At 38.8% G+C, this 27929-nt stretch overlaps 2 protein-coding genes and 1 long non-coding RNA gene across 7 annotated transcripts in view; 1 reads left to right on the top strand and 2 right to left on the bottom strand.

The window, feature by feature from the left end:
• Positions 1-27929, bottom strand: part of CBR4 (carbonyl reductase 4) — a 123650-nt gene that overhangs the window by 18264 nt on the left and 77457 nt on the right. The gene's annotated exons all lie outside the window — the stretch shown is intronic.
• The window catches only part of PALLD (palladin, cytoskeletal associated protein), a 416923-nt gene that overhangs the window by 384640 nt on the left and 4354 nt on the right, over positions 1-27929 (top strand). For 3 of the 4 annotated variants that reach the window (XM_047717710.1, XM_047717714.1, XM_047717713.1), the window contains 8 exons: positions 1624-1759; positions 4692-4790; positions 5590-5640; positions 6753-6974; positions 10941-11090; positions 19611-19705; positions 21796-21928; positions 25133-25340. In XM_047717710.1, coding sequence (XP_047573666.1) covers positions 1624-1759; positions 4692-4790; positions 5590-5640; positions 6753-6974; positions 10941-11090; positions 19611-19705; positions 21796-21928; positions 25133-25340 — 1094 coding nt within the window. The remainder of the gene's footprint in view (positions 1-1623; positions 1760-4691; positions 4791-5589; positions 5641-6752; positions 6975-10940; positions 11091-19610; positions 19706-21795; positions 21929-25132; positions 25341-27929) is intronic. The other variant, XM_047717711.1, reaches the window with a different exon arrangement.
• LOC125093059 (uncharacterized) lies at positions 14-13708 on the bottom strand. Its single transcript, XR_007125139.1, has 3 exons — positions 13696-13708; positions 11711-11717; positions 14-123 (listed from the first exon to the last, which is right to left on the bottom strand). It is a non-coding gene; the product is annotated as an uncharacterized LOC125093059 (long non-coding RNA).

The raw sequence follows: 27929 nt of genomic DNA, 5'->3' as shown, positions 1-27929 counted from the left end.
TTATTTAGGTGTGCCTGGGTGGCTCAGTCAGCTAAGCAACTGCCTTCGGATCAGATCACGATTGTGGACTCCCTGGATCAAGTCCTACGTCGGGCTCCCTGCTCAACGGGGAGTCTGCTTCTCCTTCTCCTCTGCCCCTTTCCCTCTCCTTTGCTCTCTCTCTCTCTTTCTCCAAAATCTCTAAATATTTTATTTACCTATTTGAGAGAGAGAATGAGAGAGAGAGAGAGAGCATGAGAGGGGAGAGGTCAGAGGGAGAAGTAGACTCCCCGTGGAGCAAGGAGCCCAGTGCGGGGCTCAATCCCGGGTCTCTGGGATCATGACCTGAGCTGGAGGCAGATGTTCAACCAACTGAGCCACCTAGGTGCCCCAATAAATAAAATCTTTGGCGGGGGAGGGAACAAGAAGTGAAGATGGCTATACATACGTTTACTTACTCCATTAACGTTATTCAGGTCTGCTATTTGACAAGCATTTTGATTAACCAGAGGCAGGGTGTGAAGAAACAATTAAAAAGAGCATATATTAATAAAGTTTGATAAGTGCTATGAAGAAAACAAACACGGTACAATAACTAATGGGTAGACTTGGCCAGTGTCCTCCTTTCCAAGGGGACAATACACTGAAACCTGCAGGCTGAGGACATTGTCCTGAGAGAGTAAGGGCCAGAGGTGCCAGGCTCAGGAAAGCAGACACAGAATGCACATTTTTGCTGAAGGACTGTATGGTTCCAAAAATTGAGGTTGTAAGTCATGATTCCTATGGCTCTTAGTGGTCATGTGTCACAGCTTCACCACCCAACTCTTAAAAATCAAGATCAACTTCCAGGCAGTACGATACGACAGAGTCTGACCTGGTTTTTCATATTCAAACACAGGATATCACAATATTTTCTTTAATACCAGTGTTTAACACCTTCCATTTGAACTTCAAAGCAAATGACTAGAAAAGGAGGAACCTGGAAAAGCTATCAGGATATTTTCTGCAGTTCATATCAGAAGACTCAACTACCAGGAGATCAAATGCACCTGGTTTATTGATTTACATAACAAGTGTGGGGTCAGGTGGCTCCACCAGTAGGTCACCTGTGTCCCAAAAACATAATCAGGGCTCCGGGGTCTCTTGTCTTTCCAAGCTGTCATCATCAGTATGTTGCAGGTTCTCCCCTTGATTTCAGTGTGGACGTAGCAGTGTGGGGCATCACATTTTAACACTGTGGGAGCCAATGAAAGAAGAGGGGCACTTCTTCCTGCGTGTTGCTTTTTAGAGATGAGACATTTTTCACTAGAGCACCTCACCCTTTCCAACTTCCATTTCCCCAGTCTCAGTGGCCAGGCTCCATCACCTGCCTCTGGCCACACTAACCACTGTCCACAGGACCGGGACCATTCGACATAGGTCAGTCACGCCTGAATTTGGGGAGGCGGTCACCTTCTCTAAGCACACTGGAGGGTGAACCCCCCCAAAATCAGGGGAAGTTCAGCAAAGAACCGGGAGAATGGACAGGAGCAGCACAGGCCTCAGGACTCTCCGGTATTACTAATGAGAGCAGAGTGCTCCTCGGTCACAGGATGCCCATGTGCCTGACAAGTGACCCTAGTGCCTTGTGCTTTTGTCCTGCAGGGGATTTCCAAAGAAGGCCAACAGAACTGCTAGAATAGCTTCTGATGAGGAGATTCAAGGCACAAAGGATGCTGTCATTCAAGACCTGGAACGAAAACTTCGCTTCAAGGAGGACCTCCTGAACAATGGCCAGCCGGTACGCAGAGATGGATTTGGGGCCTGAACTTGGAATAGTAGCTACCCACATCAGAGAGCTCTTCCTTCACTTTGGTTCTTGCAGTTTGGCCGCAAAATTGATTTCATTTACCCGAAATCTCAATGTTCTTCTTAGTGTTATGCCCTGAATCTGGGGAAAAGGGAGAAAGGGGAAAGGCTTCCCTCGACTTGGCCCCCCCTCTTTCCTGCCATTCATGAAAACCATTCTTGGGAGTGAAGTTGGCAAGTTGCAGATAAAGAGGAAGGGCTGATTTTAAGATGGGGACTAAAACAAATGAGGAACTGCAGCCTACAAAGAAACAGGAATAAATCTGGGCCGGGTAGGAGGGGGAAGGTGTGCTCTGGAATGATCTGTATCTACCAAAAGGAGAATGTGGATTCTCTGACATGTACGCCTTCTACACAAAGGCTGTCTTTACTGAGGAAATGACCCCTGAAGTCCAGTACTGTTCTAGTAGACCATTACAGAGTACTGATTTGGTAATCTGAAAGAGTAACGCTTGTTTCACAGTATTGTTCTGCTATCTGTACAGTAGATCTGGTAAACAATGTATGTATATAAGATGTTTTTGCCTTTGGACTTCAGTATTTCCTCATCAGTTGTTTCTTGTTTTTTACTGACCCATCCTCTTATCACATCTGAGTATTTTTAAGGGGACAGGAAGAACAAGTCTCGTAAATAAGGTTTTCCAGGTGAAGGAAAGGAGCCTTGTTGTGTGGCTTTATTTTGGAATTATCACCAGAAAATTTGTCCGGCTCTTAAGCAGAAGAAAAAGGCCTCTTTGTGGAAAAGCTCCCTCTCAGATACCTTTTTCAGAGTAGAAAGCTCTCTATGTTAAGTATGTTTTCTAGGAATTTTAATTCTCACACATTGATAAATAAAAATGTGAGAACAAAACTTGTTTGATTGGAAAGGTGAAGGGTAGAGGAAGGGTGCTGAATGCTGCTTTTAATTATTAGGGCATCCTAATCTGAGTTCAGGAAGATTAAAATTCTAATGAGATCTTGTGTTGGTCATTCATTTCATTGAGAATAGAAGATTTTCACAAAGGGAAAATATTTTCTCCCTGAAACAAGTAATTGCATGTGTAAATGTGCATACTCTGGAAGTTTTCCCTGGCTCTGTCAACTAAAGCCTTTGAAAGATTAAAACAAATACTTATGGGAACTTACTCAAGCCAGGTAAAGGCATTTCTCCAGTTTTTTGGGTCTCTGTTTAAATATTCCTTATGGACTAAGAATCTCTTGCTCAAAGAGACTTAAGACATCTATAAGCTGTTATATTATACTATGTATATTATATGTATAGCTATCTGTTTAGCAGTGAACGACGGTCACAATGAGTTCCATAGATTGCCACATTTGAGAGTTTAAAAGGACAACTTTTTCTTAGTGCTGCATATTATTCTATTCTTTTTTTTTTGGCTTCCATAGACAGGGCTTGGATATCCACATGGCCTAGTGGTTTAGAAACAAAATTGAAGTAAATTTGGCTTTTAGTGGTAGCAGGTGCATTCTGGCAGAGGACTAGGTATCAAACTGGTATTTCTGCTTATAAGGAAAAGAGTGGAAATTACTCCAGTCCTACCTCTGATGTTCATACAGTTCTCCATGAAAACATGGAGAAGGCTTTTTAAGAGAGCAGGTATTTAAAACTCTTTTTGAAAATTGAATTCAGTGATTCTTTAACCGATGTGAGAAAATTAATTTAAATAATAACATACTTGGACTGAGACAGTCCATGCACCAAAACACATACCTCTATCCCGTCTTATCCTCCATCCCTTCTTTAGTAAATGAAATTATATGAACTTCAGGACTATTTGTCATTTGGCATGGACTTGTTTCACTTCCCGGTTTCGGCTGGGACTAGAACCAGCAATTACTGGAAATTGTAAATTTATTCAACATATTTTCCTGATTAGAGAGTTTCCAATAGAATTTGCATCTATGTTCAGAAGTTTAGAACTTTACTGAAATAACTTCTGTATTTTTTTAAGATCCTGCCTTACTAATTATTCTCTATTTTGAATCAAACACTTGTTTATGAGACAGAAGGTCTCTGAAAGTTCTTCTCAGACCTGTAATTCTAAGGCATTTTAGAACCAAAACTCAAAGGCAGGAAACAGCCAACAGACAGAACAAAAACGTTGGCATTTCTTTTGTGTAAGAATGGCCCAGCAAATATATTTTGGCCAAATCTAGAGTACTGGCTGCTAGATGCAAAAACATTACCACTTTATTAGCCTGATGGATGGGCAAGCAGTCTTCCTCCGAGCAGAATCTTGAATTATGGATACTAGCTTTGGCAAGTATCTTTCACAGTCCTTTTGCTGATTCAGCCATGTGCAATCATTCTTTGGGGACTATTATATTTGCCTACATTCACCTGCTACACAGCAGCCTGGGAGGTGAGAATCCCAAACAGAGGGGACCCTCACTGCCAGCTAGTCTAAAACTTCCCTTATCAGAGGCTTGGAGCAGATACACTGTCTCGAAGATTGTTGGGATGGCAATAAAAATAACATTTCCTTTAAAAAATATTTTGCTATTTGAGTATCTTTTTTCTCTATATGCATCCTTAAGGATTAGCATATGACAGGTATTTTCTTTGTGGTTTCTGCTTTGTTTGGTTATTATATTCACCTTAAATTTGTGCTGTATCAGTTGGTGGCTCTCAAGAGTAGTTACCTCACCTCCCAACACAGGATTAAGCCACTAAGACCGGAAGGGGAGGTGAGAGAACAACTGAACAACTGAATGAAACGGACTCCTTTTATATACAGGTATCTGAAGGTTGAGAGAAAATAGTTACAGAAAACATCAAAACTCATTTTTTTTAAGTTCCTTATGAGGCAGTATGTAATTGTGAATTTTCTAATTTTGTATTTTCTGTGACTTGCTTTGTTTAGAGGTTAACATATGAAGAGAGAATGGCTCGTCGATTACTAGGTGCTGACAGTGCAACTGTTTTTAATATTCAGGAGCCAGAAGAGGAAGCAGCTAATCAGGTACTGAGTTCCTCTGGACTAATTAGAAAAATAATAATTATTCTCACCCCTCTCCCCATCCTCTTTATGGACACTATTCTTGGGATCAATTCTGTGAGAATTCGAGGGCAAGTCAAAAAGAAAAGCAGTATTAATATCACCAATCACTCTCAGAGCTGATATTTATTGAACACATAGCATGTGCCAGACAGGTGTGTGAAGTGACTGGTAAGAGTTATTTCAGTCAGTGATACCTGTCCTTTTATCTTCTTATTGGTCAAGTTTTTTCTCCTTTCAAGTATCTTTCTGTTTTTCCTGTCCTGTGTTTTAATGCAAAACAGCTTCTGGGGAGAAACATATTTTTATTGAAATTGTATAAAATAGGTAGTGAATTATTTCCAATTATATTCTTAACATCTAGTCAAAATAAAATATGTGTATAGAAAAAATGATGTCTTTATTTTCCCTTACATATACAGTTAGACATCCCTAATCAGCAGAAAACCTGAATCACTATTTTTGTTCCCTGGCTACGCTCAAGAAAAAGTCCCTTCATCAATTTGATGTAACCTGTTTTATAATCTCCACTGCTTCTGCTTGGTTTCCAGATGTAGTCTCAAGATTAAAGAAAGCATTTTAAAACAAGTTTAAAGGATCAAGTAAACTCTCATAGATGTTGAAAAATAGATCTGCCTTCAGTATCTGAAGACTTTTCTGCATTAAATATTGCTACCACAAAAATCTCTTAAAGAAAACTAGAAATCTTGCTAGATTCTTATTTCTGTTATTAGTCTTCACTTCTTTTTTTCTACCATTACAGGACATTGGGTCTCCTCATGCTTCTGTAGGGAGTCCTCTGGATGGTCAAAAGGTTAAGCTTTCATCTTTCTTCCCTTTCTGGTCTTTCACTGTATCTGTTTTCTTGTGTTCTTCCTTACCTGTGTATCTGTCTTTACTGCCATATATTAATTACAAATAGTATGACCAGTGTCTATTTTAATATCAGATGAACAAAATTACTGTACTACTGTGCTTTTTGTCATATATTACAAACTTGAATTTGATTCTGTCACTAGTGAATACTCTGAACTGTAAATCATTAAGTTTCTCATTTGTTATACCTTTCTGGGGGAAAATATGCTAATTCTTAAACTGATTAATTTGATAGTAATTAAAACAAAAAACTCCTATATTTTTTGCAGTTTTATTTATACTGTTGTATTTCTTCCCTCGAGACAATAGTTTTTTAAAGGTGGGGCAGCTTTTTTATGAGAAGACCTAGCTAAAGAGAGTATTTTGTAATGAGCTGCCTTGTTTTCATTGTGCTTTGTAAGCAAGAGAACTGTAGGATCCCCCTTAATTGCCAAGGGATGTTGATGGCTACTCTGCTTTTGCCTTTTTAATCAAAATTTTGACTGAACTGTCAATTCTGTTTTTCTTTCAAAGAGGCTAGAGAGTAGTTCCTACTAGCTGCGAAGCCGAAGGAGGAGTTCAGAGGCTATGTGACTAAGAATTGTTAGGAGTGAAGGAAAAAAAATGCCATTTTTCCATTATCTGCTTGATAAAATGCTCTGTAACCCTGCAGCCACTAGCCACATGCACTGTCACCCTGCACAGCTTTCATGTACAGAAAGAAATCAGTGTTCCACCATGTTTTTATCTCTATGAACAGTTTAGGAACACAGAGCTGTTGCCTTTTTCTTTCTCCACAACCCCACAAGAAAAAAGAGAAAAATTCATCTTCATAGTTTTTGGGGGAAGGAGGATGATAAGACCTGAAGACAATTTGAAATATCATATATACTTACTTCCAGATGTTTTTGTTTTATATGGAATTGAGTTGGACTCAGACTCGTTTTTAAGTCTCTGGTAAAAAGATCACTGTCTTATGCATGCCTCATTGGAGAGGAGAATAAGACTCCTGAGACACGTGGGGCCACGAGGGACTGAGGTTGCTAACGTGACCTTTTTTGCCTGATATAGGAATACAAAGTCTCCAGCTGTGAACAGAGACTCATCAGTGAGATCGAGTACAGGCTAGAAAGGTCTCCTGTGGATGAATCAGGTGATGACATTCAGTATGGGGACGTATCTGTGGAAAATGCAGTGGCACCATTCTTTGAGATGAAGCTGAAACATTACAAGATCTTTGAGGGAATGCCTGTAACTTTCACATGCAGGGTGACTGGGAATCCAAAGCCAAAGGTAAGCTAAAAACATGGCTTTTTAAGAGTCCTGTTTTCTCTGGAAGTTTAGCTTCCAAAATACAGAGTGGATAACAAAAGGGAGAGATACAGACTACCTTTCTCAGTACCCATGATGTAAAATGTCTGAAGTACTGTTAAGTTCAGGGCCTTCCTTGGGAGGCATTAGAAACCAAAAAGAGTAGAAGGGTAGTTTGGGTTTGAAGACTAACAATTAGATAATCGACAAGGAGCTTTTCATACACCTACATCATTTACTCATGTGATGTTATCAATGTCACTCCCAAATTGCAGGTGACTGAACTGAGCTCAGTGAGGTTTAATTAACTTGTCCAAGGTCAGGGAGCTGGTGAGCTGCCAGGCTTAAACACGAACCCCATGCTGTGTACCATACAGAGAAGCAGTCCTTACCATGGATTATAAAAACTTCAGATCTTTAAGCTACAAAACCAAAGCTTCCTATATTTACAAAGGGCTAGAGGCCGGAATACTGTTGAGAAATGATATTCAAAGGAACTTCTGAAAACTCAGGAGGACTAGACTGACCTAGATGGGAGCCCTCTTCCGACAGACACATGGAAACGGCTGGATAAAGAGTTACCCAGTCTTTAAAGGGAGGCGAGAATAACTGCTCACTAGTCCAGAAAGCCAGAAACAGAATTATACTTTTCCCCGTAACTTGGGAGAAAAGAAGAAAAAGTGCCTGTGAGAAAGAGAAACTCCACATTCACACTTTCACATGATAGGAAGCCAAAAGCTGCAAAATTAATGTGAAATTTAGTCCAGGATGATTAAAATCCTTGTTTCTGGCAGAAACAAGCAAAAACTGCCCCAGAGAACACTCACAAATGTGGGCATATCAAACTTTTGTAGGGTAAGAGGAAGAAGAAATTCACAGTGAAAACTTATAAACTATATAAGAAACAATGATAAAAAGAATCAATAGCAAAAGAAACAAAGGGGCGCCTGGGTGGCTCAGTCGTTAAGCGTCTGCCTTCAGCTCAGGTCATGATCCTAGAGTCCTGGAATCAAGTCCGGCATTGGACTCCCTATTCAGCAGGGTGTCTGCTTCTCTCTCTGCCCTTCATCCCGTTTGTGCTCTCTCTCTCTTCCTCTCTCTCAAATAAAAAGTTTTTAAAAAATAAAAAATAAATGAAAGAAATAGAAACTTTAATGAAGAAAAAACCAGGACAGTACCAAAGACCAGGCAAATTTGTAAAATAAGCATATAGAAATGAAAATACACTCACTGAAATTAAGAAGCTTAACAGTGGTGTCAGAAAGAAAGAGTAAAGAAAATAGCCTTAAATTTTCAAATGCATATCTACCTTCTAAGATGAGACTTTTATAATAAAATGTTATTAGAAAAAACTTTATTCTTGGCATAAATTGAATAATTGCTGTGTATTCACAAACATATCAAATTCATGTACTAAAAATAAGTGTGCAGCTTATGAATGAAACTCAACCAGAAACTGTACATTAAGCTTCCAAAATCTTCACAAAGATCCCTTGTCATTTTTACGCCTTACTCAAGGCTTAAGGTCATTAATTAAGTTCTAAGATCACTAACTCTTGTTTTAAAGAACACTATGTTCACCTGAAAGATGAGCTGTTGTGTTTAACATAACTTTGCTTTTCTAGTAGGAATTTAAATGTTTCACAGCTTTATGAGGCTTAATTTTTTAAGGATTTTTATTTTTAGATTGTCTTCACTTCTTCCTCCTTCTCCTTCCTCTCTCTTGTCCTCACTGTGGTTCTTTTTCTTCTGCACATGGTATATAAATTACATTAGGCCTATCCCATACCTATACAGGTATGGGATAGTCATTGTGTTTAAAAAAAAAAAAAAATACATCCTTTTTTTTTGGCTTATGTTAAAAAAAAAAATGTATTCTGCTTCTGACATGCTTGTTCCATATGGGGACATGAGAAGATTGAAAGGAATTTCTAATGCACCCTCTTTTCTTCTCTTGTACCCTCCTCTTCCCTCTCCATTAGCAGGCTTGATAAAATTATTGGGACTATTAGTTAATTCTCATTGGAAAGTTGTATTCCAAGTATAATGGAGGTGAGAAGTATGATTAAAGGGAAGAAACAAGTCTGAAGAACTGGCATGGTGGCAAGAATGCAAAAGGAAGAAACTGTATACTAATCACAGCTTCTTTGTTCCATCAGAAAACATAAAACCACCAAGAAGAGAATGATAATTATGAAGTATCATGCTTACTCTAATTTAATTTTTAGAACTGAGGATTAGGAGTCTAGTTGATGATCCATTCTTAGGTTCTGGAGATTAATAATACAGTCTGTAAATTTAGAGCTAATTGAAAAATAGGGAGTTGGAAAATTTTCAGCAGTCAGATCCCAATTATTCATGTGCTTATTTCTAGGCATTCCCTTCTTAGAAATACAAGTTTCAAAGAGGTTTTTCAGATTCAGAGGCTTTCATATAGAGGGAATTTGAATGCCGGTTGTGGTCTCAATTTGCATATGGATTTACATTAAGGAAGAAGTTCATTTTATTTTTTTAAAGATTTTATTTGTTTATTTGACAGATGGGCTGAGAGGGAACACAGCAGGGGGAGTGGGAGAGAGCCTCCAGGCTGAGCAGGGAGCCTGATGCAGGGGCTCGATCCCAGGACTCTGAGATCATAACCTGAGTGGAAGGCAGACACTTGCCCACTGAGGCACCCACAGGAGTTCATTTTAAAAACTGAAGGTTCTAAAGTAGGTTTCTTCTCTTAGGAATTCATTAGGAATGCTTTAGGTTGCCAGGAAAAACAGCTGACAACAAAGAACTTGTTGCGGCTTTAGAAAAGGGGATTTGTTTAGTTCCCAAACCGAAAAGTCTGGAGGGGGTTGATGGAGGCATTAGTTCAGCATCTCAGTCATGTGAGGGCCCCTGGCACTGTGATTCATCATTATGGCCCCATGTCTCAGCTGTCAAAAATAATCACTAAATCATGAGGGATCCGAGGACCAGTGGCTTTATTTAAAGATGAGGGAAGGTAGGAGGACCTATGAAAGAGGTTATTTGACCATTTTAAAATGTGTTACTTAGTCCAGATTTATTTTTACTTTATTCCTCACATATACTTTTCTATCAAACCAAGTTAAAATATTATTGAAAATTATTGTAAGTTTAAATATTGCTGTTTTCTTTAACATAGCGGGGAGAGAGGACAAACTTTCAGCCTCTGAGCATGTGCTCCTTGGTCCAGAATTAAAGCAGTAGAGCTCCAGCCACCACCAACCCCTAACTGTTGCTCCTTCCTCACTGCCATTTTGTCTAACACAATTCAGGGGAATGGTTGGGCTGGGGTCTGTTATCCCCTAAAGTAACCTTCTTACCTTTGCTTTACAAGTAACACATTTTACTTCAATACATTTCATTCAGTACATGTGAAAATAGAACCAAAAAGAAAAATGCCTATAGAGCCACTCCAGAACTAACTACTGTCCATGTTCAATATAGATCCCTTCATATAAATAATATTTAAAAAATATGGACTAGGGGCACCTGGGTGGCTCAGTGGGTTGGGCCGCTGCCTTCGGCTCGGGTCATGATCCCAGGTCCTGGGTTCGAGCCCCACATCGGGCTCTCTGCTCTGCGGGGAGCCTGCTTCCTCCTCTCTCTCTGCCTGCCTCTCTGTTTACTTGTGATTTCTCTCTGTCAAATAAATAAATAAAATCTTTAAAAAAAAATATGGACTAATATATGAATACCTACTTTATGCATATTTTTAAAATAAATATATAATTTTTTAAAAACTTAAAATAGAATTAAACCTGTATGTTGCCTACTTTTTTCACTCAAAAATCAATTTCCTATTCAAATGTTCTGTTTAACATTTTAACATGAAAATGCTGATCAGCTCTGCAGGCCACACAGTATTTACCAGTCCCCCCAGATAGAGTGGTACTACACACATCCTTAATTTTTCATCACTGTTTCCTTTCACAGATCTATTGGTTTAAGGATGGAAAGCAGATCTCTCCAAAGAATGATCACTACACCATTCAAAGAGATCTTGATGGGACCTGCTCTCTCCACACCACAGCCTCCACCCTAGATGACGATGGGAATTACACAATAATGGCTGCAAACCCTCAGGTAAAGATTGGGGGTATAGGTCTGGCTTCAGTTCTGTGCATAGCCACTACAGGCATATATTTGGAGAAAGGAACTGTTTAATTCAAAGGTAGAATCATATTTCTTTGACTTGAAACTATCTCCCCAAATTCTATATCCATTTTGGTTTTGGAGGATAGAAAGTTCTTTCATTAGTATTTATTCCATCTGGTGTTTTTCACATGACTACTTGCAGTACAGATGTGTTTTCTTCCTAATCTTACTCAGGGCCTAAAAGGTACACTTCTTACACCGGTGGTGGGGTTGCAGTGGTGGACATAACAAAGTCCTGAGATAGAAAATAAGCCAGAAAACACATATATAAAAAATATCATTTCAGATAGGATTAAGTTCTATAGAAAAAAAAAGGGGGGGGGAGGAGAAAAGGACAGTGAGTGGCATACATAAATATGCCATAGTAAAAAAATCCTTAAAATAAAATATTTTTAAAAAATATATATACAGTTACTTAATTCAATGGAATTTAAGTATATAAGTATAGACAAATTATAATTTTGATAGCATCTACGTATGGCATTCAGGATTAAGTTTCCATCCAAATGTTTTCTCTTTGTTTGTCCTTTGATTTAGTGCCAAAAAACCAGCTGACTACTTAGAATTTAATAGGCAGCTACTCAGGTATCAGGTTTCCAAGTCAAGCCTACAAGTTCTTTTTTGAGTGTCAGGTATGTTTTAGGCACTGTGCTGGGTAGGGATGCAAAGATGATTAAGAAGGGATTTTGTACCTTCAGAGCTCAGTGTATGACAGGGTAATTTTACAAAGTCAGCAGAAGTCATGTAAATAGCACACTAAAAAAAAAAAAAAAGCTAAAATTAACAATTTTATTATATAATGAAGATTGTCCAGTCATGCTTTTAAAATCTCTGACCTACTTATATCATTCCATATTTCATTATTTCTTTTGAAGGAAACATGAAGTGTTAGAAAATGATAACAGATAATTTCAGCAAAGCTTACATTAAAAGGCTGTGCAATGTTTATCCTAATATTACATTGTCACATAAACATCTATTTCTGCAATAATACTGAGACAGAATGAAATTCTAATTATCCACAAATCAGGTTGTCAGAGCACACCAATCTCTTCACTGTCAACAGTTTCCATATTAAATGTGCACTTTCTTGAGGTTCTAATTTTTCAATCACTGAATATATGACCGTCACCTTGAAAAATAGTCAAAAGCATAACTTTTACTAAAAGTTATATTGTAATACTTACTTGTGTTCATGGTTGGAGGATTTGAGGGAAAAGAAGTGGAACTTGCTTTTTTCTTTCTTATTGTATTATCAGTATATACCCTTGACTATTACTAACAAATTTCAATTTTCAGTTTTCTGCCTACTAAAATAAAGTGGAGAACTCAACTTTCAAATTTTTTCTTCATGCTAGGTCCTTTATTCCCCTTTCCCCTAGAAAGTTTGTAATATATTATAAGAGATCAAATTAACTGTGTTCCTTAAGCACTTGCCAATCCTGGTCCTGATGTTAATTTTGAGGCATTTTTCCTTGTGAATGTTTTAAACTGTTATGGAGTCAGTGGTTTTCTAGAACAAAGAGCATAAATGTAAGATTACAATTTTAAGTCTGCTTGTAGTCTTCTTCAAATTATACTAATGTAGTTTTACATGTGGAAAAGTTCTAAACAGGGAGGGACTCCACTGGCCATGAGCAGAGTTGGCGACTGCATGCTAGCCCCTGAGCGTTGAAACTATTGACAGGTTATGTATGATGAAGTCATTAGATGAAGGAGAGCTGCTGAAGTTCTCGTTTTGGAAAACAGAAGATGGGGAAGGGAAAGAAAGAAAAAGAATGAAATGACACAACAAAGGCCAGAAATGCAGAACAGTACTGGTGCTAATGAAAAGCCTAAATGTACACATGTAGTTCAGGGGTTAAGAAAATGAACTTTGGCATCAGACAGATCTGAGTTGAATTTCTGCCTCTGCCACTCACCACCCATGTGACCTTTAGCAAGTCACCTAACCTCTCTGTGCCTCTTTCCCCTTCTATGAAATGAGAATAATCCTAGGGAATCAAATAATGCACTCGGTTTACCTGACATGTAATATGCTTACAGTAAAAGCTCATTATTGTCATTTAATTCAGAGACTCTAATAACCCTGTCTTAAAGCAGCAACCCTAATAGTGGGCAGAAGCCTTTGGAATCAGGATGTAAAGGATGGTTCTATTTCTAGATATTCCAGTCCTACTGTTAGAGTAAGCAAGTCAGTTCAGGATGGAGCTTCTACCCAACATGTTGCTGGTGTGTGGTCTTCTGACCTCCTGGTTTTTCCTTCTTATCACCCCCATGGGAAAGGAGTTAGTTAGGCAGCAGATGTGGCTGTGCCACAACTGCCCCAGCTGTGGGCTTGGGTGGAGGGTGAGCTGGAGAGAGGCCACACCCAAAGCACAGCTGACAGGAGCCACACAGGAAGCTGGGAAGTTGCTTTGCTCCCAGCACACCCAGGACCAAGGAAGGCCCAAAAGAGAGTTGTCAATGCCCTCATTCTAGTCCCTGGAGTTCTGCTACTTTACCAAATCCCAGGATATGTCCCAAAGTTAACCCTCTCTCATTCTTGGCCTCTACCCTTGGAAGAGAAGACAAAGAAATGAAAAGTGGACCAGTTTATATCAGGTAGCCAGGCCCTTCTCACAGAATATCCTATGTGATTTCAGCAAACAGTAATATGACCGCTTTGGGTCAGAGGTCACAGAAACCAAAGCAATGCCAAAACCTAGAATCCCAACTGTCTCTCAAGGTTAGCTGATCCAGCCAGTATTCTAATTAAAGAGGGTAAAACTATATCATGTCTCCTTTTCTACCTAAATGAGCAAAGGCAGGCATTGGAGGGGAAACTTGTGAAGAGAATCTGAGGAAATCCTAAAAGTGGGCATGCAGACCTCAGATGGAAATTGCTGCGAGAGAATTTTTATATTTATGGTACTTGATATTAATTACTATTCCAAGTTTCAGCATGTTGCCTGGTTGATTTTAGTTTCACGAACAGAACTCCTGCTCTCTCCTGGCATCTTCAGTAGCAGGTATATATCCAGATGGAGGTTTTGTGGGCTGTCACCTAAAAATTGGAACAGACTGTACTACCCATGAGAAAGATAAGAGGTATTTGAGCCATGACAAACAGACCAATTTTTTTTAACCTAATACTTGATGTAAGTTATCATTTGTGGCTTCCAGGAATACCATAATAGAAATGTTTAACAGTTTTAAACTCTATGTTACTAGATACTAAAGTATTTTGCCATTCTTGTAATTTGTGAAGTAAAACATGATTTGAGGAGCACCTGGATGGCTTAGGTCATGATCTCAGGGTCCTGGGATGGAGCTCTGCATCTGGCTTCCTGCTCAGCGGGGAATCTGCTTGTCCCTCTGTCCTTCCCTCCCCACTCATGCTCACTCATGCCCACGTGGCCCTCTCTTTCTCACGCTCATAAATAAATAAAATCTTTTTTTAAAAAAAATATGATTTAAAGAAGCATGATATAAAAGTCAAAGCTGAATTTTTTAGGATACATTAATCCCAAAAGCGTAACATACAGTAAAAAAAAACAAAAAACAAAACTTGAGTTCCTGGTCCTTGATGCCCTTTGGTTACCTTAAACTTTTTTCACATTTTAAATGTATTTGGTTTGAAAGGGAGACAACTCCATCTATTTTTTCTGGTACACTGTAGTGTACATGATGTGAAATGACCAAGGGAAAGAGGAAAAGGCTGGAGTGGAAAAATGAGTTCAGTAATGAAACACAGACGGCAGAGCTTTTCTGAGCAGTGGAAAGTAATTACAGAGAGCAGCCAAGAGAAAGGATGAGAACCAAGGAAAGAGAGAATACCAAAGTTCAGCAGAATATTTTATAGAATATTTTTCCACCTGCGTTCATCTTTTGGGAATAAGAAACACATTAGATACCGCTGACTGAATCCAAATTCGACTTGGGATGGAACACACAGCTCTAAACATGCACTGGCCACCGTGTGTCACACTCAGTGTATGCTATGAGGGCAGTTCCTGAGGGACCAAAGCAGTCACATAGCTGAGTGAAATAATGAGTGATTATGCAGTGTTTCACCACACATAATGCCAAAATGAGGATCGCAAATGTAGTTTTAGACTCTGATCCTATCTTGAAGACACAACTAAATCTAAACATGAATATTTTACTTTGTTTTGTTGTGTTGCTAAGTTACTCTGTGCTGCACTTGGAGTTTGGACTGGCTGTTTTGCAACTTGATGTTCCTCAAGTTGCATTATGTATACAAGTGGCAATCTTTTATAAAGACCTGTGTGCCACAGTTAAATTTCATAAGCTAGGAAATATAAATGTTATTTCCATATTATATAAATAATTGGCCTTGCATGAAGCATAAATAATCTTTACAAGCTGGATGTTTAAAACATAATTCTTCACTTTAAGAATTCAAACTTATTACTTGTTCTATGGCTTTAAACTCTGTGGATTTGTTTGGAAGAGAAAAGTAACACACAGCTGAATTAAATTTAAGAAGTGGGTTTGCTTGTGTTTTGTTGTAGCATTAGGAGGTTTCCTGGCTCATTTCAAACTTCAAACATTCACTTCCATTCTTCCTTCACGTGTTAATAATAAAGTAGATCGAAATGAGAAAGTTAAAAGCAAAGGCAACAGCACTAATGTGCATCAGAGCCTAGTCACAACAATTACTAGGATTAATTGGCACATTAGCATGATTAAAATTTTGTATGACCGTCATAAGATGTCCAGACTTAAAAATCTGAACTTTAAGTTGTGTATATCTTTTCAAAAGTGTTTCACTGAATTCTGGGGATCCCCCCCCAATAAAAAGTCAAAATTATACAACTTGTTAGTTTAGAAAGCTTTCTAAATGCTCCTGGTCATTTACTGGTTAGTAATGTATATTTAGCCAATATCACCGTATTATCAAACTAATAGTTCTGCCTCCCGAAGATCATGCCTTTCCCTTTTATGCTCAGAAGTGAAATGTGTAGGAGTTAAAAAGGTAACAAACAGTAACATATTCCTTTTTCTTAAATTTGAGTAAAGATATTCTGTGGCAATATTTGTGTATGTGGTTCTAGGCAGCAGCAATAAAAATGAAAACATTGTAGAAATGTGTAATCTTTGAAGAGCAGTATGCCAACCCCTTTGACCCTATTTTTTGGAGAGGGAAGAGGAGTCAGATTTATCTAAACTAAGCAGAGTCTAATGGTTAGAGTTGAGTAGGACCTTTTCTCTTGCGCGTCTATTGCAGCCATTACATAATGAACACAGTGAATATACCAGTGTGCCTGACACCTTTCAAGCAATAGCATACATTTTTCCTTTGGAGTAAATTATATCCTAATACCAAAAGAAAGAAAGAAAGAAAAAGAAAACCCCACTGCATATGAAAAAAAGAATTGTTTTTAAAACAATTGTAAGGGATGCTTCATGTCCATCTGGTTGTTACTATAATTATGTCGATATTCAGAGCTATAAGAACATTTTGAATGTTTACTATGTGCAAAACACAAGACTAAGTATTTTACACCTATTAACTCATTTAATCTTCATAAGAACCCATGCAAGATTAACTATATGATCCTATTTTATAGATAAGGAAACTCACTTAGGAGGTTAAATTACCTACCTAATGTCACTCATTAAAAGGGACGGACCTGGGCACCTGGGTGGCTCAGTGGGTTAAGCCGCTGCCTTCGGCTCAGGTTATGATCTCAGGGTCCTGGGATCGAGTTCCGTATCGGGCTCTCTGCTCAGCAGGGAGCCTGCTTCCCAATCTCTCTCTCTGCCTGCCTCTCTACTTGTGATCTCTGTCTGTCAAATAAACAAATAAAATCTTTTTAAAAAAGGGGACAGACCTGGTTTACAAACCTAGACTGACTCCAGAGCTAAGGAGGGTCATCAAAGGTAACTAGGGCTCATCCCAGCATTAAGACCACTGAGGGGCAGGGGAGACAGTCATTAAAAGAGGCATTTGAAGGAATCAAAAAAGGAGGTAAGAGCATACTCAGGCAAGGTTAACCACTTGGGTGAAATTTACTGGAGTAAATCTGACACCAACCAAGGTGTCAGGACCCCTAAAAATTATCTTGATGCATGTCTGTGCACACATGTCCAGTAAAACCATACCCATAATGAGTAGCAATAATTTATATCATCAAGATCTATTTGATATTTGGAAGATAAAGACCATCTTAGGTTGTATCATTGAAACTTTACAACATCTGTGTGAGACAGATACAGTGCCCCGGTTTTTACAGAAGAAGAAACAAAGGCTTCAACAAATTTGGTTATTTGCCCCCAAAGTCTTAGGAAAGTCAAAACTGAAATCCAGATTAGAGAAAAATTTTTTATCTGCTTCCCCAAATTCAAGGTTAAAGGCTGAATTTAACTTACATCTTTTTCTAACCACAGAAATGATTAGTTGATGTTAACTTCCCTCGTGGATCTGCTGGGTTTTAAACCACAAGGAAAAATCTTCCAAATTATATAAATCTATTTTAATCTACCTAGATTATTTAATCTATCTAGATTAAAATGATTTGCTTAAGTAGCAAAGCAAATAGTAAAGAAGCCATTTCCCATATCACTAGAATTTTGAAGCTATTTGTGTGAAACAAAACATAAGATTCCCCTCTCTTTAGCCCCCAAAAGAATCATGGATCTTACATGTTCACTTGTTAAAGCAGCTGCTATGATGCATCAGTTGGGTAATTTAACAGGGGTCTCCCAAGCAAGTCATGTCTAGATTTTTTGTAGCAAGCATTTAGACAGGCTAGATGAAATTAATTTCCAGATTTCAGGCTAGCTTAGGGGGACTTCCAAGTGTTTGCCAAGAGTTTAGCATGAGAGAATATACATCATGTGGCCTGAACTTTAGATAGAACAAATCTAAATTAGAAATATTCCCCCTCATAATGGTATAATTTGTGTGTCCTTGGAAATTTCAAGAAAGGCAGTGTTTAAATATGACCTCAGTAGCAAATACTGTGAATGCTAGAGGAGGTTACATATCTAATGGGATAAGACTACTTCGGTTTTCTTTATGACCTCCTCTTTCTATTCGACAGTTCCCAATTCTCCTGTCTGTGTTACAGCACTATGTGTCTTTGCCTTTTTGGAGTGGTTAAGGCCCCTTTTCAGAGTGGTTAAGGCCCCAAAGAAGTCCAGGCTGGGGGGAGACTGTACAGCCCTCCCGACTGGATTTCTGCCCTCCACCAAATGCTGCTATGGGGTTTCTCTGTGTCCCCTCCACCACCATGCTCCCTTACCCCAGTTCACACTCAGGTGGAACTCAGCAGTTCCTCAAAATATACAGAGCAGTTGTGCTTCTGTTACTTGTCTATACTGGAAACTTGGCAAAATGAGAGTTATTGGTAAATTTAGACTATGAGTGCACCTGAGGGCGGCTCATCTACTGTGAGCTAGAAATCCCTAAGTCTAATCATTAATAACCTGCTTTCTCAGTTTTCCTCTCTTGCTGTTCCCTCTGGCCATCAACAGAATTTAGACATACAACTGCTCACATCCTCCTGGGATATAAGAGGAGAAAGTCATCTGTTTTGCTGCTTTGCTAGTAATAGGGGAAAAAAATAAAAGAAGGGGCTAAAACAAAATGCCAGAGTAACAATGGTGATTTATTCATATCATCTGAGTACACTATTACTTTTGTCTATCCTAGGACAGCATTTATATCAGTTTTCAATTTAAGAGATAAAACCTGAAAGATAAAATATAGCTTTTCATTAGATAGGCCCACATCATATGACCCACATATTTTAAATACCTCATTACTTCTGGTTTTTAAATCATGACTATGCTCATTTCATTGGAACATGGTAACCTGTAGTCATTTACTCTCCTTGTCGTCCCCATGCGTACGTCTCACGTAATGTTCATTTCATGACGCTTGCATCTCTTTTAATATATGCTTTTTAGAAGGAATACTATTAACCTTTAATATACTAACATTTAATATATGTTAGTATATTTAATATATATGTATTACAAAAAAATGTCAGAAAACTAAAATCATCTCGTTTGATTTCAGAATTAGCTACAACCAATAGGTATTTGACCATGATAATGGGATTATTGCAAGACAATTAATGTCCTTCTGCTATGTTTTATAATTCAACTTCATGTGTTAGGGAGACCACAGCAGATTACAACTAATTCAGTAAGGGCTGTCATTTTAAAAACCATTCTAGATAGAATAGGAAGGTTTTTTTAATGGTTCAAAGAAAGACCTAGTCACCCAGTTCTTTAAATAAATATGGAGTTTACTGATGAGTTTAATTCAGAGAAAGTACATTTCTGAGAGGGATTGGTGTCATTACTAATATGGCATATCGGTTTGTTAAGAACTGATGTCTTGTAGAGAACAGGACAGTAAACATGGTGTGTAGTGGTTAGCTAGCTGTTTTGCATGGCAAGTCATGTCTTTTCCTGCTGTCTCTCTGCCAGGGCCGAATCAGTTGTACTGGACGCCTAATGGTACAGGCCGTCAACCAAAGAGGTCGCAGTCCCCGCTCTCCCTCAGGCCATCCTCATGTCAGAAGGTATGTGACACGTTCCTTCCTGTAGGTGTTACTGCTATTTTTAGTTATTACTACAGATTCAACACTATTAGAATCATGGTATGACCACAAAACAGTGAACATAGAAGACAGAAGAATGCGAATATGGTCTTAAGGTGTACACACTGCCTGGGTCCTTGATTATTCTATTCCGTTCTGATTCAGAAAAGAGAAAGGAATAAACAGTTGGTAAGGTCACTGGGCCCAGGTAGATATACTATCACTAATTTGTTACATAGGACCCAGTTTGTATATGAAGACATCAAAGCTCAACACCTTTAAATGGCAGGCACGGGAACATGAAAATACTAGTAAATGGTACACAAACATTCAAACCAAACTTCTCCAGCCAGCAGCTGTCTAGCCATGACAAATTACTGCCACTAGATTTCTTAAAATCCGCTAATTTGCTAATGTTCACTTTTTAGTCACTTAGTTCAAAACAGTTTAGATGACGATTTTGTAGCTAAGAAGTTCCCTATTTTAAATGCTCAGTAAGTACTTGCTAACAATAGTGTGTGCTTTCTATTCCGAATCGCCCTGAGCTTATGCAAGGATGCTGACGGAGTAATACTAGGCAGGGACGAGAAAAGGGTATCGCTTCCTAGTAACATATTTGCACTTAAGAAACTATGGTAAGTCACCCGGTCTGTCATCTTGGGCTCCTGTTTAGATATTTTACAGAGCCTGTTTCAGTAGCCCTGACTGTAAACTGCAGGCCACAGATGCTAAGTTAGGCTCACAGAAGGTCAGCCAGAAACACTGAGGAAGCACCAAGCCAGTGCTCGGTCTACACCTCACGTGACTGGACGCACAGCCCTTTGCTCAGCACTTTGGAAGACAGTTCTGATACGTAAACACATGGGGGCTTAATACTCTAACTTGTTTGTTCACAAGAACCAAGGATTGTGTGTATGGCTATAAACATAATGTGTTTAGTAGCAGATCCATTCTCTTGCATTATTTTCTTCTGCTTTTCTTGTGTCTTTAGTACTTTTAAGCTTTTCCATGTGTCAGTGTCTCCTAGAAAAGCATTCTGCTCAGAAATTAGATCTGTACTTGAACAGTAACCTATATAATTGGTATTATAGTTGGTATATAGTTGGTAATTATTAGCCTGTTATACTGATCTTTCATTTGTTCTACTCTTTTTCTAGTTAAATGTTTTTACACTTCTCTTCTAGTGATTAGTGACAGAATTTATGTTCGTTATCTTGTTCCTTCCTTACATCTTCCCTGCAAATTACTTTTAAATGGTGTTGCTCTGGGGGCTGCCTGGGTGGCTCAGTGGGTTAAGCCTCTGCCTTCGGCTCAGGTTCTGATCTCAGGGTTCTGGGATCGAGTCCCGCATCGGGCTCTCTGCTGGGCAGGGAGCCTGCTTCCTCCTCCTCTCTCTCTCTCTGCTTGTGATCTCTCTGTCAAATAAATAAAAAATCTAAAAAAAAAAACAAATGGTGTTGCTCTGAAAGGTGTATCTAGCAACATATTCAAAAGCAAGAGAGATGCACAAAATCTGGGAGATTTGCACAATTTTAAAGATAAAAAATAAAATTTGTTTTCTTGGTTTGTATGAAAGGAATTTTGATTAGAAAGATGAAATTTTTACAAAATAATAAATTTTAATTTCCTAAAAATTTCAAATCACAGTGGAAAGTCATACTTTTTGTTGGAAAAGATTTGGTAATAAATGAGCAACAGCTGCTGCTATTTCTCATACAGCTTTCAAAAATATTTAAGAAAAAAATAGGTAAATATAGAGTATTTCATTTTTTCCTATCTCTTTTATGATTTATATTAGCTTTAAGGATTAGGATAGAATTATTTAAGTTCTCTAAATAGCAGACTATTAATTTCATAATTAAACTTTCAAATAAAACAAGATTTTGCTGGCTTTTCTGACTTTATGTGTGAACTTTAGGAGTAGGAATCAGATAAAGAAATTGTATTATTACTCTATGTATTATTAAAAATATCAAGAACCTGATAATAATAACTTCTATCTCCCTCTCTCCCCCTGCCCCATTGTGCCTTCCTTTCCTTCCATCTTTCTGTTTATTATGTCTTGTCCTAAGGCCTCGTTCTAGATCAAGGGACAGTGGAGATGAAAATGAACCAATTCAAGAAAGATTCTTCAGACCTCACTTCTTACAGGCTCCTGGAGATCTAACAGTTCAAGAAGGAAAGCTCTGCAGAATGGATTGTAAGGTAAGAGTGTGTTAATGCCTACAAATCTCTTGTCTCTCTTTCCCCCCTTACTGTAATTTCTCTTGAGTTCCTTTTAAGGAAATTACGTAAGGTGTACATCTTTAAAATGTTTCCAGGGGCGCCTGGGTGGCTCAGTGGGTTAAAGCCTCTGCCTTCGGCTCGGGTCATGATCCCAGGGTCCTGGGATCGAGGCCCGAGTTGGGCTCTCTGCTCAACGGGGAGCCTGCTTCCCTTCCTCTCTCTCTGCCTGCCTCTCTGCCTACCTGTGATCTCTGTCTGTCAGATAAATAAATAAAATCTTTAAAAAAATAAAATGTTTTCAGCCTATAAGGAAAAAAAAAGAGTGACATATACTGGATGTTTATATACTGTTTTGTCATTCTTTTCCTTTACATTGAAATTTTTATTAAATGTATTCCTTATTTAGAACTGCACATACCATACCGTACACAGTCACTGAGAGGTTTTTTTCCCCTTTAAGTTTACCATTTTGTTGAAGTGATAAAAGTGTTAAATCTGTCATGTCCTAATAATTCATTTATTTTCTTAATTTTTTCAAATAAATTTTGTAGCCATGTATCTACTCTCTTATTCCTCCCATTTCAAAAAGCAGTTAGACATCCTCTCTTTCCCATTTCAGAGCAGGGCTGCTTAACCCAGGGCCTTTGGGTAGGCAGGTTTCACTAGGTGTTGAGTTCTGCAACTGCATATAAAATTACGTGTATGATATAGCTTTCATCAGTTTCTCAAAGGAGCTCAAGACCATAAATGTTAAATAACCACTGCTGTGAATTTTTTTTGTTTTGGTTTTTTTGCCCCATTATCTAGTGATCCTAAATTTTAGTTCTTAAATATGGGTAAGGTTTTTAAAATTTGGGCTCCCTCTCCTGGTTTTCTCTGGGATTGCAGAACACAAATATATGATGCTTGGAGGATTAAATCTGGGCTTACAGAAATTTAGATTTTAAAAACAGTACTCTTGGGGTACCTGGGTGGCTCAGTTGGTAAAGTGTCTGCCTTTGGCTTTGTCATGATCCCAGGGTCCTGGAATCGAGCCCGGGGTCATTCTGCTTACTCAGCGGTGAGCCTACTTCTCCCTCCTCCTCTGCCTGCCATTCCCCTTGCTTGTGCGCTCTAATAAAAAAAAAAAAAAAAAGAAGAAGAAGACTCTTAACAAAAGTATTTTATTTTCCAACATAATTCTTTTTATAGTATAAGCACAAAAATTGAGTTTCAGCATATGTGTATTTATTTTTGGTCTATAATTAAGAATCCATACAAACCACCTATAAAATAACATTGAGTCAACAGGGGAAATTTTATTTTAGATTATTAGATGATACCAAGGGATATTACGCTGTGTACAAAAAGCATCTTAAAAATTACATTTTTTAGGGGCACCTGGGTGGCTCAGTGGGTTAAAGCCTGTATTTTCGGCTCAGGTCATGATCCCAGGGTCCTGGATTGAGCCCCACATCGGGCTCTCTGCTTTACAGGGAGCCTGCTTCCTCCTCTCTCTGCCTACTTGTGATCTCTGTCAAATAAATAAATCTTTTTTAAAAAATTACATTTTTTAGAAAAAAATTGTCAGTATAAGCTTTAAGAAGAAAAAAAAAATCATGAAAATAAGCCTTTCACTAAAGCAACAGATTTCCCCCCAAAAAAGCACTCCCCTGCCTTTTAACCTGTTAGGTACATTCCCTTGACTGGGTACTAAGTGCTAAGCGAAAATAACTAATCCAACTTCGATAGTAACAAATCTGCTCATCTGCCTCCTCCCAATTCCATATCAGCTGAGAGCATGCTTCTGTTCAAGGTATGACCTGCTTACAATGACCTTAGATTCCTGAAACCAGGCTTGCTTTCTTTACACAATCAGAAGGGCTGGAATTCGAATCAGGGTAGAAAAACCCGGCCTTTTCCCTTTGCTTGATTGTGATTAAGTCTGTCCACTGGCATATGTGCACTGTGAATTAGGTGGGCTGAGTGCACAGCGCCTTGAGCAATTCTCCTCCTGCACACACCTTGGCTTTGGCCAGGATCTAATCTAGCAAGGTGGGAACAAACAGTGCCATTTCATTTCTAAACCTGGGAAAGGCCTAGAGCCTGACCAGAGAGAGGTGTGGATTCCCTCTTCCTCCTTACCACCTCTAGTGATCTCCAAACAGGTGAAGCAGTGAACGTGGAGAGCTGGGGGAGAGCCCGTACACAGAGGGGAGGACAGAGAGGCTGACCTTCTCAATAGCCAAGCTAACTACTGCTGTCTTTGTTTCCAACATGTCTTCATCCTTTTAACCAGTAATTTTACTTATTTTTTTCTCCCTTAAATTCTCAAGACCTTTGTTACATGTACGGAGAGAGGCATCTTGTAGGTAATATAAATGAGTATCACACAAGAATGGAATTTGGCAGAGCTGGGTTTTCAAAAGAATTACAGTCCAACTGACATCTTTTTGTATGAGATTTCCTACTAGTAAATTTGGGACTACGGGAAAAAATAAAAAAGCTTTCCTTAATGGTGTTTTTCTTCCCTTTCACAATCAAGGGCACAACTATAAAGAGCTGACAGATGGTAACCATCCCTACCCTTCACAGCACAATGTGTTATTAGCAATTAAATGTGCTTTTTAATCTGATCTCTGGTCAACACAACTGCCGTGGTCTCAGGATTTTGTTTCCATTGTGATGCTAATTTGTTGAGATGGCTTTCTGGGTAATTTCATATTGCTCTTGTTACTTAGTTTCAAGGATTATAAAATAGTAATAATAGCTCTGTGTGCTTAGGGATGCATTAACTGATGTCTCCATAGCTATGGCAACCCTCTGATAACAAGCTTTATAGCGTATACATGCCAGTTGAGTAAGCGTTGTTATTGTGGTTGGACACCTTTTCCCAGAGAGCTCAGAGCCCTGTGCTGATATCATCCCCGGAATCTTTATGACCCTGGGTGAGGTAAGACAAGAACAGAAATCTTTAAAATCCGCATTTTACTTTTCTCTGGGTTGCTCTACAAGGGATGTTTAGAAGTAACGCCATGATTGCTTAAGAAGCCATTGAAAGATTTAAGCAAAAGAACAACACAAGCTGACACTAAAAGCCATCTCTTGTACTACCAAAGGAGGAATTTATGGTGGTTTCTTAGCTATTAGTGATTCCATTTTGTTTCAGTATTACAGAAATTTGTATGTTCCTTTCTGGTTTAGGTCAGTGGGTTACCAACCCCAGATCTAAGCTGGCAACTAGATGGAAAACCTATACGCCCCGACAGTGCTCACAAGATGCTCGTGCGTGAGAATGGGGTGCACTCCCTGATCATAGAGCCAGTGACCTCACGAGATGCCGGCATCTACACGTGTATAGCCACCAATCGAGCAGGACAAAACTCATTCAGCCTGGAGCTTGTGGTTGCTGGTAAGTAAGTCTGTGAATTTTTTTCTCTCAGAATGAATTATCAGATTCAAAAATGTAAATTAATCCTACATTATTAACCAATATGGAAAATAAATCAAACTGCTAAAAAAACAGATTGTATCATCAAAACAGCCAATTAGGACATAAGGCTTATTAGCAAATCAGAAACATTAGGGTTTTTTTTCAGTGTAGCCATCATTATTTTTCCTATCTCCCATTAGCCTGGCCGAGAGAGGAATTTAGCAGCTGTTCTGAGTCATTCTGCTCATGTGTGTTGGCCTCCTAAGTTACATAAAGAGCAATGGTATCATGGATTCCATAATCAAACTTGATATATATAAAAATTTGCTCATGGGGCGGCTGGATGGCTCAGCGGGTTAAAGCCTCTGTCTTCGGCTCAGGTCATGATTCCAGGGTCCTGGGATTGAGCCCAGCATCACGCTCCCTACTCAGCGGAGCCTGCTTCCTCCTCTCTCTCTCTGCCTGCCTCTCTGCCTACTTGTGATCTCTGTCAAATAAATAAATAAATAAATCTTTAAAAAAATAATAGTAATTGGCTCATGCATAAAGTTCTGCCTACTTTTTAAAGTAATGTGCAGTGGTGTCAAAATTTAGAAATTTGCAATGTTATCTACCCCAAGTGTCATAGTCAAATTCAGATTTGCTTTTTAATTATAATTTTAGGTAAATTTTGTAAAATTATGTATAATGTATAAAATCTTACCCTTAGATAAGGAAGGTTTATAACACCCTTAGAAGCTGAGCATAAGTAAGAGTCTGTTAACTGTTCTCTTTTTAAAAAGAATGTTTATTACTTATACCTCTGTTTGCAGAGTGCTTCATTTCTATTATCTCAGCTGGTCCTCACAAAAGCCCTCCAAGATAATTGGAAGAAATTTCCCTCATTTTACAGGTGTGGAAGCTAGAGTAAGTGACTTTCCCTGGGCCCTATTCTGTAAAGTGAGGGCCAGAGGCCAGACTCACATAGTTTGTTGACTCCCAGTACTCCTCCCCACACTGAGCCACTGCTTTCTCAGGAAATAGAGTAGCCGTGAGAATAAAGCTCAGGAGGTCCTGGCTAAAATCCTAGATAACGATTCTAATAAAAGTACCAGGACATTTTTACACATAACTGTCAAACACCCAGGCTGTTGTGTTAACCATGCTTTCAAATTTTACATCAGGTATTCGATATTCCTACACAACTAGGATCAATTTCATCCAACCCACTAAACATCCCTCTTCCAGCTAAAACTGTTCCCTTTGATCCTATCTCCCCTTCAGGACTGAGACGTGAAGGTCTGAGAGACACAGGCATCTTGGTCTGTGCTCAGTCAGCACTTGCACTGGAAAGGGGGCAGAGGGCACAGTAATTAGAAGCCTCACGTCTTTGGCATCAACTCTCGGTTCCAAGCCCAGCTCTCCTGTATTAGCTATGTCTTTTGGCAAATAGAGAACATCTCTGCAGCTCGGTTCCCCCATATGTAAGATAGGGGCCATAAGGTGTCACAGTTTGTAAGGACTGTGTCATTTTATAAGGTTTAAATTGTAGGAAGCTCTGCATCACCACCAGCACAGCAGTGCTCCAAAATGGTGTGATTCAACTGGAGATTGCTTTGACATTAAGGTTCACTTTATACCCTTTATGCTCTCCTCAAAACTGGGACCCAGAAAGAATATTGAGGTCTGTTCCCACTTCCTCCAAAATAGGCTGGGTCAGGAAACCATGTGAAATACAATAGAAGTGTAATCCTCTACCTCATGCAAACTCAGAGTCTTAGGTATCTGAAATTTTCAGGTGTAGTTTTTATCCTCTTCACCTGTTTCTCCCCTGGTTGTTTTGCTTTGATATATCTGACACTCCAAAGGAGAGGTGATGGATAAAGACATCCTCAAATGCATTATTGATAGCTCAGGAGAAAGTAATTAAACTTTATTCTTTCTCTGAAATTGTTTCCACCACAGATGTATGGAAACAGTTTCCCATCAGATAGTAACATTCAGAGGGTTATTAAATAGTTCTGATTTTTTTCAGACTGAGTAATAAAGTTGTTTTTTATGGCTTCCTTCCTTCAGGGTAATAAAAAGTCATCTTTTTATAGCTTCCTTCAAAGAATACAAATTGGAATTCGTAATTTATAGGATGTACATTCCTAGTTTATAAGTAACAATTGAAAGCTGCCAAATTTAGATAAAGATGTCTCCCCACTCTTTTCCTCCTTTAACCCTATAGTATGTCTCACGTAAGCCAAGACTTAAAATCTTCAGGATCTCCATAGCAAACATTTCTGATCACAAGGAGGGAATCCGAGTGGATCAAATTCCTAGAAATACTTGTTCTCCTCAGAGTCACTAGGTGGCAGTGGTTGGTAAAGGTTGTGAGTGCTCGGTGACATCATTAGGAGTGAAGCCATCCCAGATGCTAGCAATGACTTAGGAGTGTCACGCAGCCTGTCAGACAGGCATTCTGTGGAGCAGATGGCCAGTGGACTGTGTGGGCCTGTCAGATTTGAATTAATTGATGAAATAAATGAGTGGAATGAAGCACAGGAACCTTTCTTGGTAAAAGTAATTTGGAGAAAGGACTAG

Source organism: Lutra lutra, chromosome 2, assembly GCF_902655055.1.
Source record: "Lutra lutra chromosome 2, mLutLut1.2, whole genome shotgun sequence".
Taxonomy (NCBI): Eukaryota; Metazoa; Chordata; class Mammalia; order Carnivora; family Mustelidae; genus Lutra; species Lutra lutra.
This window is presented reverse-complemented; position numbering and strand designations above follow the sequence as displayed.